This window comes from Cydia strobilella, chromosome 24 (assembly GCF_947568885.1).
Source record: "Cydia strobilella chromosome 24, ilCydStro3.1, whole genome shotgun sequence".
NCBI classification, from domain to species: domain Eukaryota; kingdom Metazoa; phylum Arthropoda; class Insecta; order Lepidoptera; family Tortricidae; genus Cydia; species Cydia strobilella.
Window position 1 is genome coordinate 4,880,616 of NC_086064.1, and position 15,309 is coordinate 4,895,924.

Sequence of the window (15,309 nt, forward strand, 5' to 3'; positions counted from 1 at the left end):
TCCGCTTTGACAACTAATGCCAAAAATTTACGTAGGCACTAGTTTTTACGAAAGCGACTGCCATCTGACCTTCCAACCCAGAGGGGAAAAACTAGGCCTTATTGGGATTAGTCCGGATGTCTCACGATGTTTTCCTTCACCGAAAAGCAACTTGTTAAATTTCAAATGATATTTCGTACATAAGTTCCGAGAAACGTAATAAGTTACGAGCCGGGGTTTGAACCCGCGACCTCCGGATTGAAAGTCGCACGCTCTTACCGCTAGGCCACCAGTACTTATACTGTTTAATCTACAGTATTACTAATCGATAATTGTTTTGTCCACAGTTGAGCCCATCGGCCATATGACGGCGTAGAGCGCAGTAAAGCAAATATACACACAAACAGGCAAACATGTCGTCGAAGGCCATATACGAGGCGACAGGCAAAGATCTCATCAACAGGTAACACCCTTCACTATAAATCAAACAGTCATTCATTGTAATAGATGGCGTTATACTGTGCCATATATTTTATGATAAGGGTCGGCAACGCGCGTGTAATATCTCCGGTGTTGCAGGCGTCCATAGGCTACGGTAACTGCTTACCATCAGGCGCGCCGTACTTAAATATTTATTTTATTTTGGTTTTAGTATTTGTTGTTGTAGCGGCAAAAGAAATATATCATCTGTGAAAATTCTAACTGTCTAGCTATCACGGTTCATGAGATACAGCCTGGTGAAAGACGGAACCCTAAAAAGGGGTTAGTTTTATATCTCCAGCTCCAGGCCGGTAATAAATGAAGTGTACCTTTACTATGATGAAAGAATGAATCTTTACTATAAATGAACCATGCATAGAAGTTGTAAGTCTCGAACTTTCAAACCGAACGTCACGGGTTCGAACCCCGGCACTTATCAATGAGTTTCTTAATTAAATAAATAAATATTATAGGACATTCTTACACAGATTGACTAAGTCCCACAGTAAGCTCAAGAAGGCTTGTGTTGTGGGTACTTAGACAACGATATATATATAGGTAATATACAAATACATAAATACATAGAAAACACCCAAGACTCAGGAACAAATGTCTGTGCTCATCACACAAAAAAATGCTCTTACCGGGATTCGAACCCAGGACCATCGGCTTCACAGGCAGGGTCACTACCCACTAGGCCAGACCGGTCGTCAAAATCGTTAATTGGAACTTATTGGGACAAGTCGGGATATTAGAAAAGAGAAATCTATTCATGAACCTCATATAAAGTTGCGAATTGCCTGACCACATAGCGCTGCGAAGCGAAGCGCATGCGTCTGACACGACTATTGCGATAATTACAATTAATGAATTAACTAGTTTTAATTATCGCCTATACGCAACTCTTGGTAATTAGGAAGGCCAATGAAAGCTAATTGTATAAATGTAGTCAGTGTATCATCATTAGACTTAAAACTACGTCTTACCTCAGCCAGCGGAGTTGCTCAACCTTCTTCTTTGCTTAACCTAGCTGTTCAGACCCCGGTAGGCAGTTTCTTAAGGGGATCCCATGCCCCAATGACCTTCGATCTAAATCCCTTAGTTTTCTAATGTTTTTTTGTAGCTTATCATATTAACAGCAACGGCTTTAAACAATATAGTATCCCATATTTACTTCAAAGTTCATTGTTTTAGAAATATTTGGCATCAAATTTGAACAATTTTAGGCCAAAAAACTGGTTTTCTGGCCATAACTTTTGTGTTAAATAGTTTAAAATTAAAACCTTAGACGAATTTTTAAAGACGTCAAAGACGAACTCAAATATGTAGATTTCGTACCTATATGTAAAATCTTTCACAGCAATCGAGATACAAAAAAAGGTGTTTTTTTTTTGACAATGGTTAAAAAAAACATGAATAAATAAGTATTTATTTCTTTCAAAATCCGGTAGACAAAAATGGAGATAAAAGATTGAAGAACCAATAGCCGTTTGTCTTATAATTCTATATGTAGTGCAAAAGTAGGAGATACGATTCAAAGCTTGTCAAAAATCGATGAAAACCTTGGGTAGCCCCTTAAGCAACGCCACTAGCTGCAAGTCGTGGTTGTTGAGTTTGACCTCTAGGGCAAAAACGCGAACGTTTTAAATGTTATACTTCGCGCAATTTCAGCTTGTGTTAGCGGTTTTTCAAGCTGACACCGACTTCTTGTGCTGATAAAAAAATTGACTAACCCATTGCCGTGAAAATATTTTTGGGGGGCCCCGTTTATTTTATTGCCGTGTTTTATTTCTAATGTTTTGCTAGCTTTCCGTTTATAAAGGCTTTGCGATAACACTGAATAGGGATGATGACAAATGTTGAATTTTTAACAAAATCTAGTAAAATAGATAGCAAATGAGCAATTTAACACAAAATGTGGATATTAAAATAATATATGGAAATAATACAAAAATACAGGACCTTAAAGTTTCAAAATTTAAGTTTTTTTTTAATCTTCCAAAAAGGTAAAAAGTAAGGGACCATTCGATTCCTTACATATTTTTCCAGAAAAAGATTGTATCGCAACTATATACATAAACGCAATATTTCACCGACAAAAACGCAATTTTCTTGTTTTGTCCATACTTCAAGATGGGCTCTCAGTGACCTTGACGTCACGTTCACATCGTTTTGTTAGAAGCGTTTCGCGGCTGAGATACGACTTTGACTATCATTTCTATTATATTTTCTTTAATACAATGGGTCACATATATAGACATTTGATCCTAAAAAACCTGATCGATTAGTACCATTAATGAAAATTTGCATCATCTAGCCTATTGATAAACTCACTGCCTCGCCAGTGAGAACCGAACTCGCGAGCTCGCCACTCCTGGAACTACCTTGCCGCTCTACCAAGTGGTGGTGGCCGCTCTACCGAGACTTCCGTCGACATCAACGTTTCTGCCTAATACAAAATTAATTAACAATGTACGTTCGTGTTTCAGGCACATAGGCCCAGGGACAGCGTTGGTGCCGTGCCGGTTCGCGACCTTCGAGCAGAACACCGTCTGGGAAGACGAGCTCGGCAAGAACCCATGGCTCTCCAAAGAGGTCTGTATCCCGTTGTGACAAGGTCTGTGTGGACAGCGTCGGTGCCGTGCCGGTTTACCTTCAAACAGAACACCGTCTGGGAAGACGAGCTCGGCAAGAACCCATGGCTCTCCAAAGAGGTCTGTATCCCGTTGTGACAAGGTCTGTGTGGACAGCGTCGGTGCCGTGCCGGTTTACCTTCAAACAGAACACCGTCTGGGAAGACGAGCTCGGCAAGAACCCATGGCTCTCCAAAGAGGTCTGTATCCCGTTGTGACAAGGTCTGTGTGGACAGCGTCGGTGCCGTGCCGGTTTACCTTCAAACAGAACACCGTCTGGGAAGACGAGCTCGGCAAGAACCCATGGCTCTCCAAAGAGGTATGTATCTCGTTGTGACAAGGTCTGTGTGGACAGCGTTGGTGCCGTGCCGCTTCACTTTCGAGCAAAACACCGTCTGGACGAGCTCGTAAGAACCCATGGCTCTCCAAAGAGGTCTGTTATTACGTCTATTTGAGTTCTTTTTTTTAACAACGTGAATTACAAGAGCTCCCGTCACCTACTGGTAAAAGCCTGAGGTACTTTGAACGTAACATAGAGGGCGTTCCGACCAATCGTATTCGAGAAATAATTAAATACACGCAATTACTCCATAATTGTATTTACTCCGGTTGACCTTATAACCGCTTCATACATGTAATGAAACTATTAAGTGTGATAAAACTCCCAAGCCGTTAAAAACTGCTTTTACTATCTGCTTCCTTATTGTTTACTATAGGTTATCTGAGAAATTGCAATACACTCAAACTGATTTATTATCTCCGGTATTAGTCAGGTTATTATTGTCTTTAGATTAGATATTTTCGATATTTGTGTTGCAAAGCTCAAAGATAAGAGTCTGGCATGATTCGTTATTGTTTTAAATCAGACATACTAACTGCTTGCATAAATCCCTTCAATGCCTGATAATAACTTTTTTGTAACAAAATATCTATAATTCAAATAATACTAAAACATACCTTTTTTACACCTTTGGGATATTTTGAGCTACCCTGTAAATAAAAAAAAAATTGAAGTAAGGAAATAGACGATGAAATTAACTGACTTAGCTATGAATAGTTACATAAATAAATAGTTGAATGCTAGGATCTTAATTAGCTTTTTCTATGACAAAGGGACTCAAGAAATGCTTATAAAATTGCGTCATTGATTAATCACTCACAAAGGGCTGGATTGCTCCTATTGTTGACCGCTTATTTATACTACTGTAGAAGATATGAAAAATGGTTATTGTATTTATTGCACACGTATAATATAGGTACATATAGGTAGACAGAACAATCTTGCCAGTCTTTTTTTTATTTAGATAACCTTAAATGAACACTGCATTAATAATCCACCATTGTCAACAGCAATTGGTCGTGAAGCCCGACCAGCTGATCAAGCGTCGCGGCAAGCTCGGCCTGGTCGGCGTGAATAAGTCCGCGGGTGACGTGCGCCGCTGGCTGAGCGAGCACATGTGCAAGGAGCAGGCCGTCGGCGCCGCCGTCGGCAAGCTGCGGCACTTCATTGTGGAGCCCTTCGTCAAACACGACGCGGTCAGTAATTAAGCGACGAACCGGTGGAGGAATATTGTTCCAGCATTTACTTGCACGGTACCGAAAACTCCCCCGAAAAGCAGCGGAACTGTGCCTGGGGACCCGTAAAACCGTCGAACACGTCGCGGTTAGTACGACATGTAACTACATGTCGATATTAATGATGTGTCAGATAAGGCAGTAAATACGGCAAGGGGTAGGTCATAGGCGCAATTCATTGTCGAGTCCTTCGTCAAATACGATGCATTAGTTCAATTAATGTTGTTCCAATGTCATTATAGTTGAATTTATCAAAAAAACAGTCTATGACCATACACTGGGGTTTTGGGTCCGGAAATTAATTCGTGTATTTTTAAAATTGTTTATTGTAAAACAGTTACTCGACTGTGAATTAAAAATAAGCAGTGAGCTCCGAATGTGCTTAGTTTCGGATTTTACCTATTTTTTTTTGGCTAGTATTCCCGCACCAAAAACCCCTGGGTATATTTATAACAAACTAAATTGACTTCGCTGAGCTGTTTGCATGTAATTTTAAACGGCTTATTGTTATTTTTCAGAATGAGGAGATGTACATTTGCATACAGTCAGGCAGACGGACAGATACCATTCTGTTCCACCACCAGGGCGGCGTGGATGTCGGCGATGTTGACGCTTTGGCAGTCAGGCTCGAGGTAAATCCATATTTCCCCATAGTATTTACCTAGAAAATTAACACAACGAATATGAGTGGATCAACTATCTAAATATGTATTGTTATTCTGTTTTGTAAGTCCCACGGTAAGCCCAAGGAGGCTTGTGTTATGGGTACTCAGACAACGATATATATAATATACATATAAATACTTAAATACATACAGAACACCCATGACTCAGGAACAAGTATCTGTGCTCATCACACAAGTAAATGCCCTTACCGGGATTCGAACCCAGGACCATCGGCTTCACAGGCAGGGTCACTACCCACTAGGCCAGACCGGCCGTCAGTTAAGATGATATACCTACATCGACAAACGCCAAATGAAAAAAAATATGTATTGAGATGACAGGACAGGTGTTACGAAAAGTTACGTGACTATTCCGTACATTATTTAGGTTCAATTGGCATTTTCTATCATAGATTTTCATCTTGGCTAGGCCCTCAGTAAGTAACACATCTTGTTTTTTGTCCAATATTATGCTTCTATGATTTTACATTGGATTCCAGGTAGCGGTAGACACATTCCCCACCGGAGAAGAAATCGACAGGACTTTGCTCAAAAACATCAAGTCCGCCTCCACTAAAAGGTACCTAATTCATTGTAAGATGCGTTGGGGTAAGATTGAGAGGGATTTTCATGAAAAGTGAGACTAAAAATCGTCCGAATGCCGAAGCATTAAGGGCGACTTTTCAATTTACCCCGAATGAAAAACCCTTTCGATATTACCCCAACGCACCTTGTACAGGAATAATAATGTCAAATAATTTTCGACCTAGCCCCACAGTAAGCTCGATGAGGCTTGTGTTGTGGCTACTAAACTACGATATACTTATATATAGATACGATATACATGGAAAACATTCAAAACTCTGGAACAAATATACGTGATGAACGCACTGATAAGTGCCCTTAGGGGTCATCCACTACGGCTACAAGGGTAGGGGGAAGGGGTCATGCCAAATGTGGCAGTAAGGGCCACTTGCACCATCCTACTAACCCGGGGTTAAGCGGTTAAACCGTTAACCCAGTGTCAAACTTATTTTAAAATGTATATTACTTACACAACTTTGGGAACAAATAAATTATTGTATGAAATATTTTGATTTGCGTTTTTTAAGTAGTCACACTACTATATATAAATTATAAACTGAAATAGACGTCATATATTGAAGAAAAAGTGACGAAGCCCTCCAGTGAAGGCCGGATTCGAACCGGCGTCTTTAGCAATCCGGGCTAACGCCTTGAACCGCTAAGCCACCCCGCCACGGCGGGACTTTTCCTTTAATATGACATCTATTTCAGTTTATAACGTATATTACTTGTTCCAGGATACTGACGACCTTCATCCTTTCCCTGTACCGCGTGTACGTGGACCTGTACTTCACGTACATGGAGATCAACCCCATCGTGATCACCAACGAGCGCATTTACCTCCTGGACTTGGCCGCCAAGCTCGACCAGACGGCGGACTTCATCTGCGCCAAGAATTGGGGCACCATCACATTCCCCCCTCCGTTCGGACGCGACGCGTATCCTGAGGAGGCGCATATCGCGGACTTGGACGCTAAGAGCGGGGCCAGTCTTAAGGTGAGTCGGACAATTAAAAATAAAACCGGCCAAGTGCGAGTCGGACTCGCGCACCGAGGGTTCCGTACTTTTTAGTATTTGTTATAGCGGCAACAGAAATACATCATTTGTGAAAATTTCAACTGTCTAGCTATCACGGTTTATGAGATACAACCTGGTGACAGACAGACGGACAGCGAAGCCTTAGTAATAGGGTCCCGTTTTTACCCTTTGGGTACGGAACCCTAAAAAAACCTTAAATCGGTTTTTGATGCTAAAAATTCGGATTGGGAGAGGTAATAATGTAAAATGTGAATGGGTGGAGCCTAAAGGTAAGTAAGTTTTTAGGGTGTTAGAACATTAATCAATCTTAATTTTACTAGATCTTGCTAAATTTGTCTATTTTACGTTAATTTTTTTTTTTTTTTTTCAAAAATTGTTCAAAAAATTTGTGTTCTGATAATATATGCCACAGGTAAATTGAGCAAGCAATATTTTTTTTTTTATATTTTGGCTGAACAATTTATACACTTCGCTACCTAATTTGTTACCGGCAATTTTTTTAAATACATAAACAAGTTTTGTTGAAATTGTTGGGCCCTATTTTCGTAACTTTTTCAAATGAAACGTTGTTGTTTCCAGTTGACGATATTGAACAAGTCTGGACGCATCTGGACTATGGTGGCGGGCGGTGGCGCGTCCGTGGTGTACACCGACACCATCTGCGAGCTGGGTATGTCCCACCATTGTGACCTATATTTTTACCAGAAAAGGTGTAAAATGCCAGCTTCATTTATTCAGTTGCATTTTAAGAGGGAACTGCGATACACTTTTGATTACTTTATCTCAAGAATTAGCACAGGTATTAGTTTTAACAAAAGCCACCTTCCAACCTAGAGGGTATACGATAACAACCAAATGTCTATTTGGTATAGTCCAGTTTCTTCACGACGTAAATAAATACCAAATACAATTCGTTTATAAAGTTTAAATGACTAACTAATAGGAGGCTTCTTTAAGTAACTTACGATCTCAGGCCTAGAAGTCCACCAGTCACATTCCTATTGGAACTGTTAATTGTTAGTGTATCGAGACTCAACGATATTCAAGGTACATACAATATACATACAACCATACAAAATACTACTCGAATTAATTTTTAGCCGTATTATTTCAAAGATTATTATATATATTAATAAAGAAACCTATTGTTTTGTTATTATTCCCTCAAAACCTAATGGTACCTACTTTACGGGGCAGTTAAATATTCAGAATTGAAGAATCTGCTTACCCAATGGGGCATTTCACGTCAAGCGGGCAGCAAAAAAATTGTCAGGTTCTGGATTTTGTTCATAGTTGGATTAATTGGACCTATATGTGAATTAAAAAATTTGGCATCATTACTTTTTTAATATATTGCTTCGTTAAAAATTTATACGCATTTGAAAAAACTACAAAATTTGAGGAACGGATTTTTTAAAAATTATTATTGCAATTCTTTCAGTGGATTTAATTATAACTAAATAGTGATTATTTGAGAATATTAGTTGATTTCTTTGAAAATTTATAAAAAAAGTTTTTTTTATCTTTTTTTCATATAACAAACCGGAAGTTAGTATTAAATATCTTTTTTTTTCCAACTTCGCATTTTTTTATATTTTTTATTTTTACACAATAATGTAGCTTATGGTGTACTAATGTCCTATAATTTTTTTTATAATGGCATCTCGATTGGTTTTGAAGATTCATGAAGTAATTCGAAAGTACTGCGCGACGCTCCGTAGTGAGAGGTAGTTCTATGTGGCAGTCTTTAATGGCCAATTACGGGTTTTTTTACTTTTGCGTAACGGAATTAAAGCAATAAACAATATTTCATCGGTTAAGATGTAGAAAAGCTAATGATGTATTATTCAATCGTGCCTTGTAGCGCTATCACTGATCAACCATATCTTGGAACTGAAAACAAAACGTTTATGTTTTAACAAAACGCTAGAGGTAACTTAATAACTATAGCTAGGTTTAGGCGGGGTATGTCACATGCTTAAGAGGTCACTTTCGAGTTAGGTCACGTTCTGAGGACGTCACTTTCTGTACGTCACATTCTGAGTTTGTCACATTCCGAGCTCGTCACATTCTGAGTACGTTACTTTCTGAGAACGGCACTTTCTGAGGACGTCACTTTCTGTGAACGCCACTTTCTGAAGCCCTCGCTTTCTGAGTACGTCACTTTTATAGCATAGTAAGATTAAAGCGTATACCTGCATGAACAATGGATACCAGCAATCATAACAGCTGTACGGCATACGGCCGTTTTTATGCCGTACAGCTAATATGATTGCTGGTATCCATTGTTAATGCAGGTATACGCTTAAATATTACTTTGCTATAAAAGTGACGTACTCAGAAAGCGAGGGCCTCAGAAAGTGGTGTTCTCAGAAAGTGACGTACTCAGAATGTGACGAACTCAGAATGTGACGTACAGAAAGTGGCGTCCTCAGAACGTGACCTAACTCGAAAGTGACCTTTAAGCATGTGACATACCCCGCCTAAACCTAGCTATAGTTATTAAGTTACCTCTAGCGTTTTGTTAAAACATAAACGTTTTGTTTTCAGTTCCAAGATATGGTTGATCAGTGATAGCGCTACAAGGCACGATTGAATAATACATCATTAGCTTTTCTACATCTTAACCGATGAAATATTGTTTATTGCATTAATTCCGTTACGCAAAAGTAAAAAAACCCGTAATTGGCCATTAAAGACTGCCACATAGAACTACCTCTCAGTACGGAGCGTCGCGCAGTACTTTCGAATTACTTCATGAATCTTCAAAACCAATCGAGATGCCATTATAAAAAAAATTATAGGACATTAGTACACCATAAGCTACATTATTGTGTAAAAATAAAAAATATAAAAAAATGCGAAGTTGGAAAAAAAAAGATATTTAATACTAACTTCCGGTTTGTTATATGAAAAAAAGATAAAAAAAACTTTTTTTATAAATTTTCAAAGAAATCAACTAATATTCTCAAATAATCACTATTTAGTTATAATTAAATCCACTGAAAGAATTGCAATAATAATTTTTTAAAAATCCGTTCCTCAAATTTTGTAGTTTTTTCAAATGCGTATAAATTGTTAACGAAGCAATATATTAAAAAAGTAATGATGCCAAATTTTTTAATTCACATATAGGTCCAATTAATCCAACTATGAACAAAATCCAGAACCTGACATTTTTTTTGCTGCCCGCTTGACGTGAAATGCCCCCAATATCAAGTAAATAAGATTCGATGAATTAAATGAGTAAGTAGCACCTGTATATTGTTGTAGGCGGCGCCGCGGAGCTGGCCAACTACGGCGAGTACTCGGGCGCGCCCACGGAGTCGCAGACGGCGGACTACGCCAAGACCATCTTCAGCCTCATGTGCCGCGAGAAGCACCCCAACGGGAAGGTACGAACTACATCTGGGTAGAACCAAAGAGGATATAATAAGATAGAGCGGTCCTGTCATAGTAAATTTTGTAACCACTGAAAATTTACTGCCATCTATCGACATACTTTAAAACTAAAAATGAAGATTTATAAAAATACGTTAAAATGTATTTAAACATGAATGAATGTTTTTTTTTATTTGCATTAATTATTTTTATATGATTTTGACCCGTTCTTTCACTGATATGCGTTAAAATTATAAATAACAAACGAAACCGTCAACGCCCTCTATACGAGAGTAGGCCAAAACTAGTGGCGCCATCTGATCGAGAATCAAATTTTCGTGATTTTCGAGGCACGTTTTTTCCTTAGACTGTATCCATCTATGACGGAGTTATATCTTTGGTAAGTTTGGTAGAATATAGTCTCAGGTTCAGATCCACGAAACCCTCAGACACCAAACGTTTACATTAGCGTTTATAATTTTTATTGTTTCATAGTTAATTTCTTAATATTTTACTCTGGTTTTGTATGAAAACAAAAACTAATTCATTCATTCAAATAATAAACAGCTGAATTTAAATTATTCCGATGTTGCAAAACAAAAGTGTCGTCGTCGATACTCTTTAAAGTTTTTATTAACCCCCTTTTTTAATATTTTTTCAGGTTCTGATCATTGGTGGCGGTATCGCCAACTTCACGAACGTGGCCGACACCTTCCGCGGTATCATCACCGCCATCGACACCTACAAAGACGCTCTCATACAATACAACATCACCATCTTCGTGAGGAGAGGAGGCCCTAACTACCAGGAGGGTCTTAGGTGAAACTAAATGTTATACATCATTACTATTTTAGGAATTTGCATACTGTGGTTATGTCACTTTCGTTTGCCATAATGAGGGGGGCGGGGGGGCTAAAGCCAAGCCCCCTCTTAAACAAAAAGATGCAACATTAATATCTGGGTTAGTCGTGATAACAAACCACGAAGAATTGGCAGCATTACCATTTAGCTTATATATTTTTTAATCTTGTTACATAATGTTTGTATTTATAGTCACTAGCGACCCGCCCCGGCTTCGCACGGGTTTTACAAAACCTTAACAAATTATACACCTAAACCTTCCTCAAGAATCACTCTATAGCGAGGTTTAGACTAGCAAGAACTTGCATGCAATTTACGTTACATTGCCGACTACTAAGGTAAACTGCATTCAAAATGTTTATCAGATACCGCAATGTAATGAAAATTGCATGCAAGTTCTTGCTAGTCTAAACCTGAAACGCATGAAAATCCGTTCAGTAGTTTTTGAGTTTATCGCGAACATACATACACACAAACAGACATACGCGGCGAATGACTTTGTTTTATAAGGTGTAGTGATGAAGCAATTCACTCTCTTTCATTTAAATTACAATACAATACACAATAAAATACACGTTTTTTTTTCACCAGGCAAATGCGGGAGGTCGGCCACCGCCTTCGCATCCCCCTGTACGTGTTCGGGCCCGAAGCCAACATGACGGCCATCGTGGGCCTGGCGCTCGGCCACTCGCCCATCCCCAAGGAGCACCAGTTGGACTACGCGCCTAAACAGCTGCCCAAACCTACACCCTGCGTATGTTGACCTGCATTGCTAAACTTACAGTCCCAGGTTCAAATCCCGGTCGCATTTGACCAGCTACCGATACTTCCCGCTGTATGTTTTTGAAGCTGAATCCAACACGACTTGTAACATTATTATTCACAACCACGGGAATTGATCGCGTGAAATTAATTTTTAAATTTACCTCCGAAGTTTCGAAGACTGCGTTAATTGTCCCGGAAAACTGGCTAAAGTTGACATCAACATCTTCTAGGCGAGTATACAGTATATAAGAAGAAGCAAACTTTGCCTCTCAAATAATAATAATAATAATAATGGTGTTGCTCCTGGTCGTCTTCAGGTGTTGCTCCTGGTCGTCTTCACGACGGCAGTTTCAGGGGCCCATCTAGTCAGCGGCAAGTCACCACCTGCCTCGATAACGTGTATTATCATTGTTATGGCAGGTGTCCGGAGTTCTTTACAATAGCCCAGTCTCATTGTCCACCCAAACTTCAATCCATAATCCGGTATACTGTTCACTTTTTCTGCAATAGTTCCAATGCCTGCTGCGACCGGTTCATGGGTGTCCATTGTTGCGCCTGTGAACGGGTTCCAGCAGGCGTTCTACATGACATTAAAGCTCTCCAAGGGGCCTCTACGTGTTGGATCTATATCCCCACGCAAGCCTATCAAAAGACCGGGATTTATAGGCCCGTGATATCCAAGGAGATACAAATAATAATAATAATAATAATAAATAAATCTTTATTGATCAAAACATACATGGTACATATGCAGTTGGAGCCCTGGAGACTGCGTTAGTTTACACTGTGTTGCAGCCCCAGTGTTTGCCCGTATTATATAATCAGTTAGAATTATAAAGAACCATTAGACTTAACTTAACTTGTAACATAAAATATTTAATATATAATTTAGGTACAAACAATAATATAGCGGGAAGGCTATTCAAAAACTTGCATGCATTTGTGTGTGTGTGTGTGTGTGTGTGTGTTTGTGTGCGCGCGCGCGCGCGTGTGTGTGTGTGTGTGTGTGTGTGTGTGTGTGTGTGTGTGTGCGTGTGTGTGTGTGTGTGTGTGTGTGTGTGTGTGTGTGTGTGTGTGTGTGTGTGTGTGCGTGTGTGTGTGTACTAATCCTAACATCCAAATAATCCCTGGCTTAATAGTTTCTCAGTCTCATCATAATTCATAGAACATAACCATGTCCAAATAGTCTTTTTAAAAGCATGATTAGATAATGTTTTTATAGTTTTATGTTCCATTTTTATTTTATTATATATTAATGGGGCGCTATAATTAATTAATGGCGAATCTCTAGATACGAATATCTATGGTCTGTAGGCCGAGCACATGATTGACGCGACAGTATCTCGCCGCGAGATAGACTACCCGTCTTTTGCTAACTGTATGAATTAATAAAAAGACAGCTTTCCGCATCTTCAAGAATAAAAAAAAATCTTTGGTCCAAATCTATTAAAGATTTATTGAACTTATAGAGTTCGTGCAGCTTTTCCGCCCTCGTGAGTGTTCATGTTTTTAAAACAGTAAAAGTGGCAATGTGACGTTATCAACTTCGATTAAAATCACAAGATAGTCCCTCAAACTAGCACAATTCCTATATGTGTTATCTTACTCGATGTCAATTTTATGTATTTGTAATTCAAATAGAATAGAACAAAAATAAAATAAAATAGAAATGATGTCCTTCCCACAGCCCAAGCCCAAGATCGAGCTCCCCGAGCTGACCCACAAACTGTTGGACCTCGTGTGCTCCCAGTCCCCGACCCGCGGAGAGTTGGGGCAGCCGCTCTCAACGGCCAAGCCCCTCTTCAGCGACCGCACTAAAGCCATCATCTGGGGCATGCAGAACCGCGCCATCCAGGTAACTATATGGGGTGGTAGCTGGTAGATATACTTGACCTAATGTGAATCGCCCACCTGTGGCGAACTTGGCCAACCGCTCTCAACCGCCAAGCCCTTGTTCAGCGACTGCACTAAACCCTAACTATGTTTACTATCACTTCATATATTTGTAGGTGAAGGGGCCCGTTTATCAAAAGCTTGTAGCTTGTAATACAAGTGGAAGTCCCTTTTTAGATAGATAGATAGCGTTTATTCGTGGCAAAAAAGAGGGAAACACGTACATAGGAAACACAACATAAATAATATAAGCCACGAAATGGTCCCGACTCAGCATGGTGCTAGCCTGGCTGGGCTAGCGCTGATCTTCCGTCGGGGCCATGAACTAGTGCAGTTCTAAGAATACTAACACAATATAAAACAAATAATAAAAGACACGTCAAGATTAATTAAAACAAACAAGATGCAAAAATAAAAATAAACAACAATTCGTTAAATAATAAAAATGAGAGTGAGTGGCGGTTGCGGAAGGGACAAAAAAGGCAGTAAGTACATACTTAATACACTTATGTAAATATAATTATCTATATTGAATCTAAATGTAGCTTGTCTCAAGTTTGAGGCATTCCTCGTTAAATTGATATTTAAGCATAAACTTTTTTAAAGTTGTTTTAAAACTATGAATGCTTTGCAGGTTTCTGATAGGAGGTGGGATGTTGTTCCAACACCTAGTGGCTGCGTAACGAAAACTGCCTCTGAAGGCTGCTTTTTGACACCTTTTGTTAGAAAGGGACTTCCACTTGTATTACAAGCTACAAGCTTTTGATAAACGGGCCCCAGGTGGCTTTATGTAAGCAGAACACTTGCAGGAACATACGTGACGTTCCACGGAAAAGGTACCTTATGGCGGCTGGCGCTTACGTCGCATAACACCGCAATAGTATTAGAGCGGCGTTAATAATAGCGTAAGCGCCAACCGCCAAAAGGTACCTTTACCCGTGGGACGTCACAATTACGAATACGTGTCTCTACGGACAAGGAACACTGCATAATTTAGTTTATTTGAAATTCTATATGAATCATATTTCATTTATTTCTTAATTTTTATTATTTTATTTTTGACATGTTTCCTGCAAGTTAGTTAATATTTTAGTAATACATATTTTAATTTTTAAGTTTGTATTTTAAATTTAATTGTTTTTTTTATGTTTCAAAGCTTTTTTATGAGCCATGTTATTGCTTGAATTAAATGAATACAATACAATATAACCTACATCTTTACTACAGTATTAATCGAAACCGCTCCGATATTTCTAATGCCGGGGCCACACTAACGAGAAACGCCGTTGATTATCGCGATAATGGACACTTCATACGGCCACACTGATATTATAGGCCCAGGAATAATGAGTAGAAATTATCGTATACGATAGTTTCATATGATTTTTTGTCCCCAATCGTGCGCTCAATTTGTAACATTAATCAACAACATACAGGACATTTAAATACTGACC

The 15,309-nt window shown here is 39.1% G+C and overlaps 2 protein-coding genes across 2 annotated transcripts in view; one reads left to right on the plus strand and one right to left on the minus strand.

Moving 5' to 3' along the window:
* The window catches only part of LOC134752127 (heat shock 70 kDa protein cognate 5), a 154,357-nt gene that overhangs the window by 71,952 nt on the left and 67,096 nt on the right, over nt 1–15,309 (minus strand). The window lies entirely within an intron of this gene.
* Nucleotides 1–15,309, plus strand: part of LOC134752190 (ATP-citrate synthase) — a 41,338-nt gene that overhangs the window by 10,958 nt on the left and 15,071 nt on the right. Inside the window, exons 2-12 of the mRNA XM_063687803.1 lie at nt 327–442; nt 2,949–3,054; nt 4,443–4,628; nt 5,186–5,299; nt 5,833–5,912; nt 6,655–6,913; nt 7,535–7,625; nt 10,229–10,350; nt 10,998–11,155; nt 11,789–11,951; nt 13,650–13,817. Of these exons, the coding sequence (XP_063543873.1) occupies nt 393–442; nt 2,949–3,054; nt 4,443–4,628; nt 5,186–5,299; nt 5,833–5,912; nt 6,655–6,913; nt 7,535–7,625; nt 10,229–10,350; nt 10,998–11,155; nt 11,789–11,951; nt 13,650–13,817 (1,497 nt within the window). The 5' untranslated portion in view covers nt 327–392. The remainder of the gene's footprint in view (nt 1–326; nt 443–2,948; nt 3,055–4,442; nt 4,629–5,185; nt 5,300–5,832; nt 5,913–6,654; nt 6,914–7,534; nt 7,626–10,228; nt 10,351–10,997; nt 11,156–11,788; nt 11,952–13,649; nt 13,818–15,309) is intronic.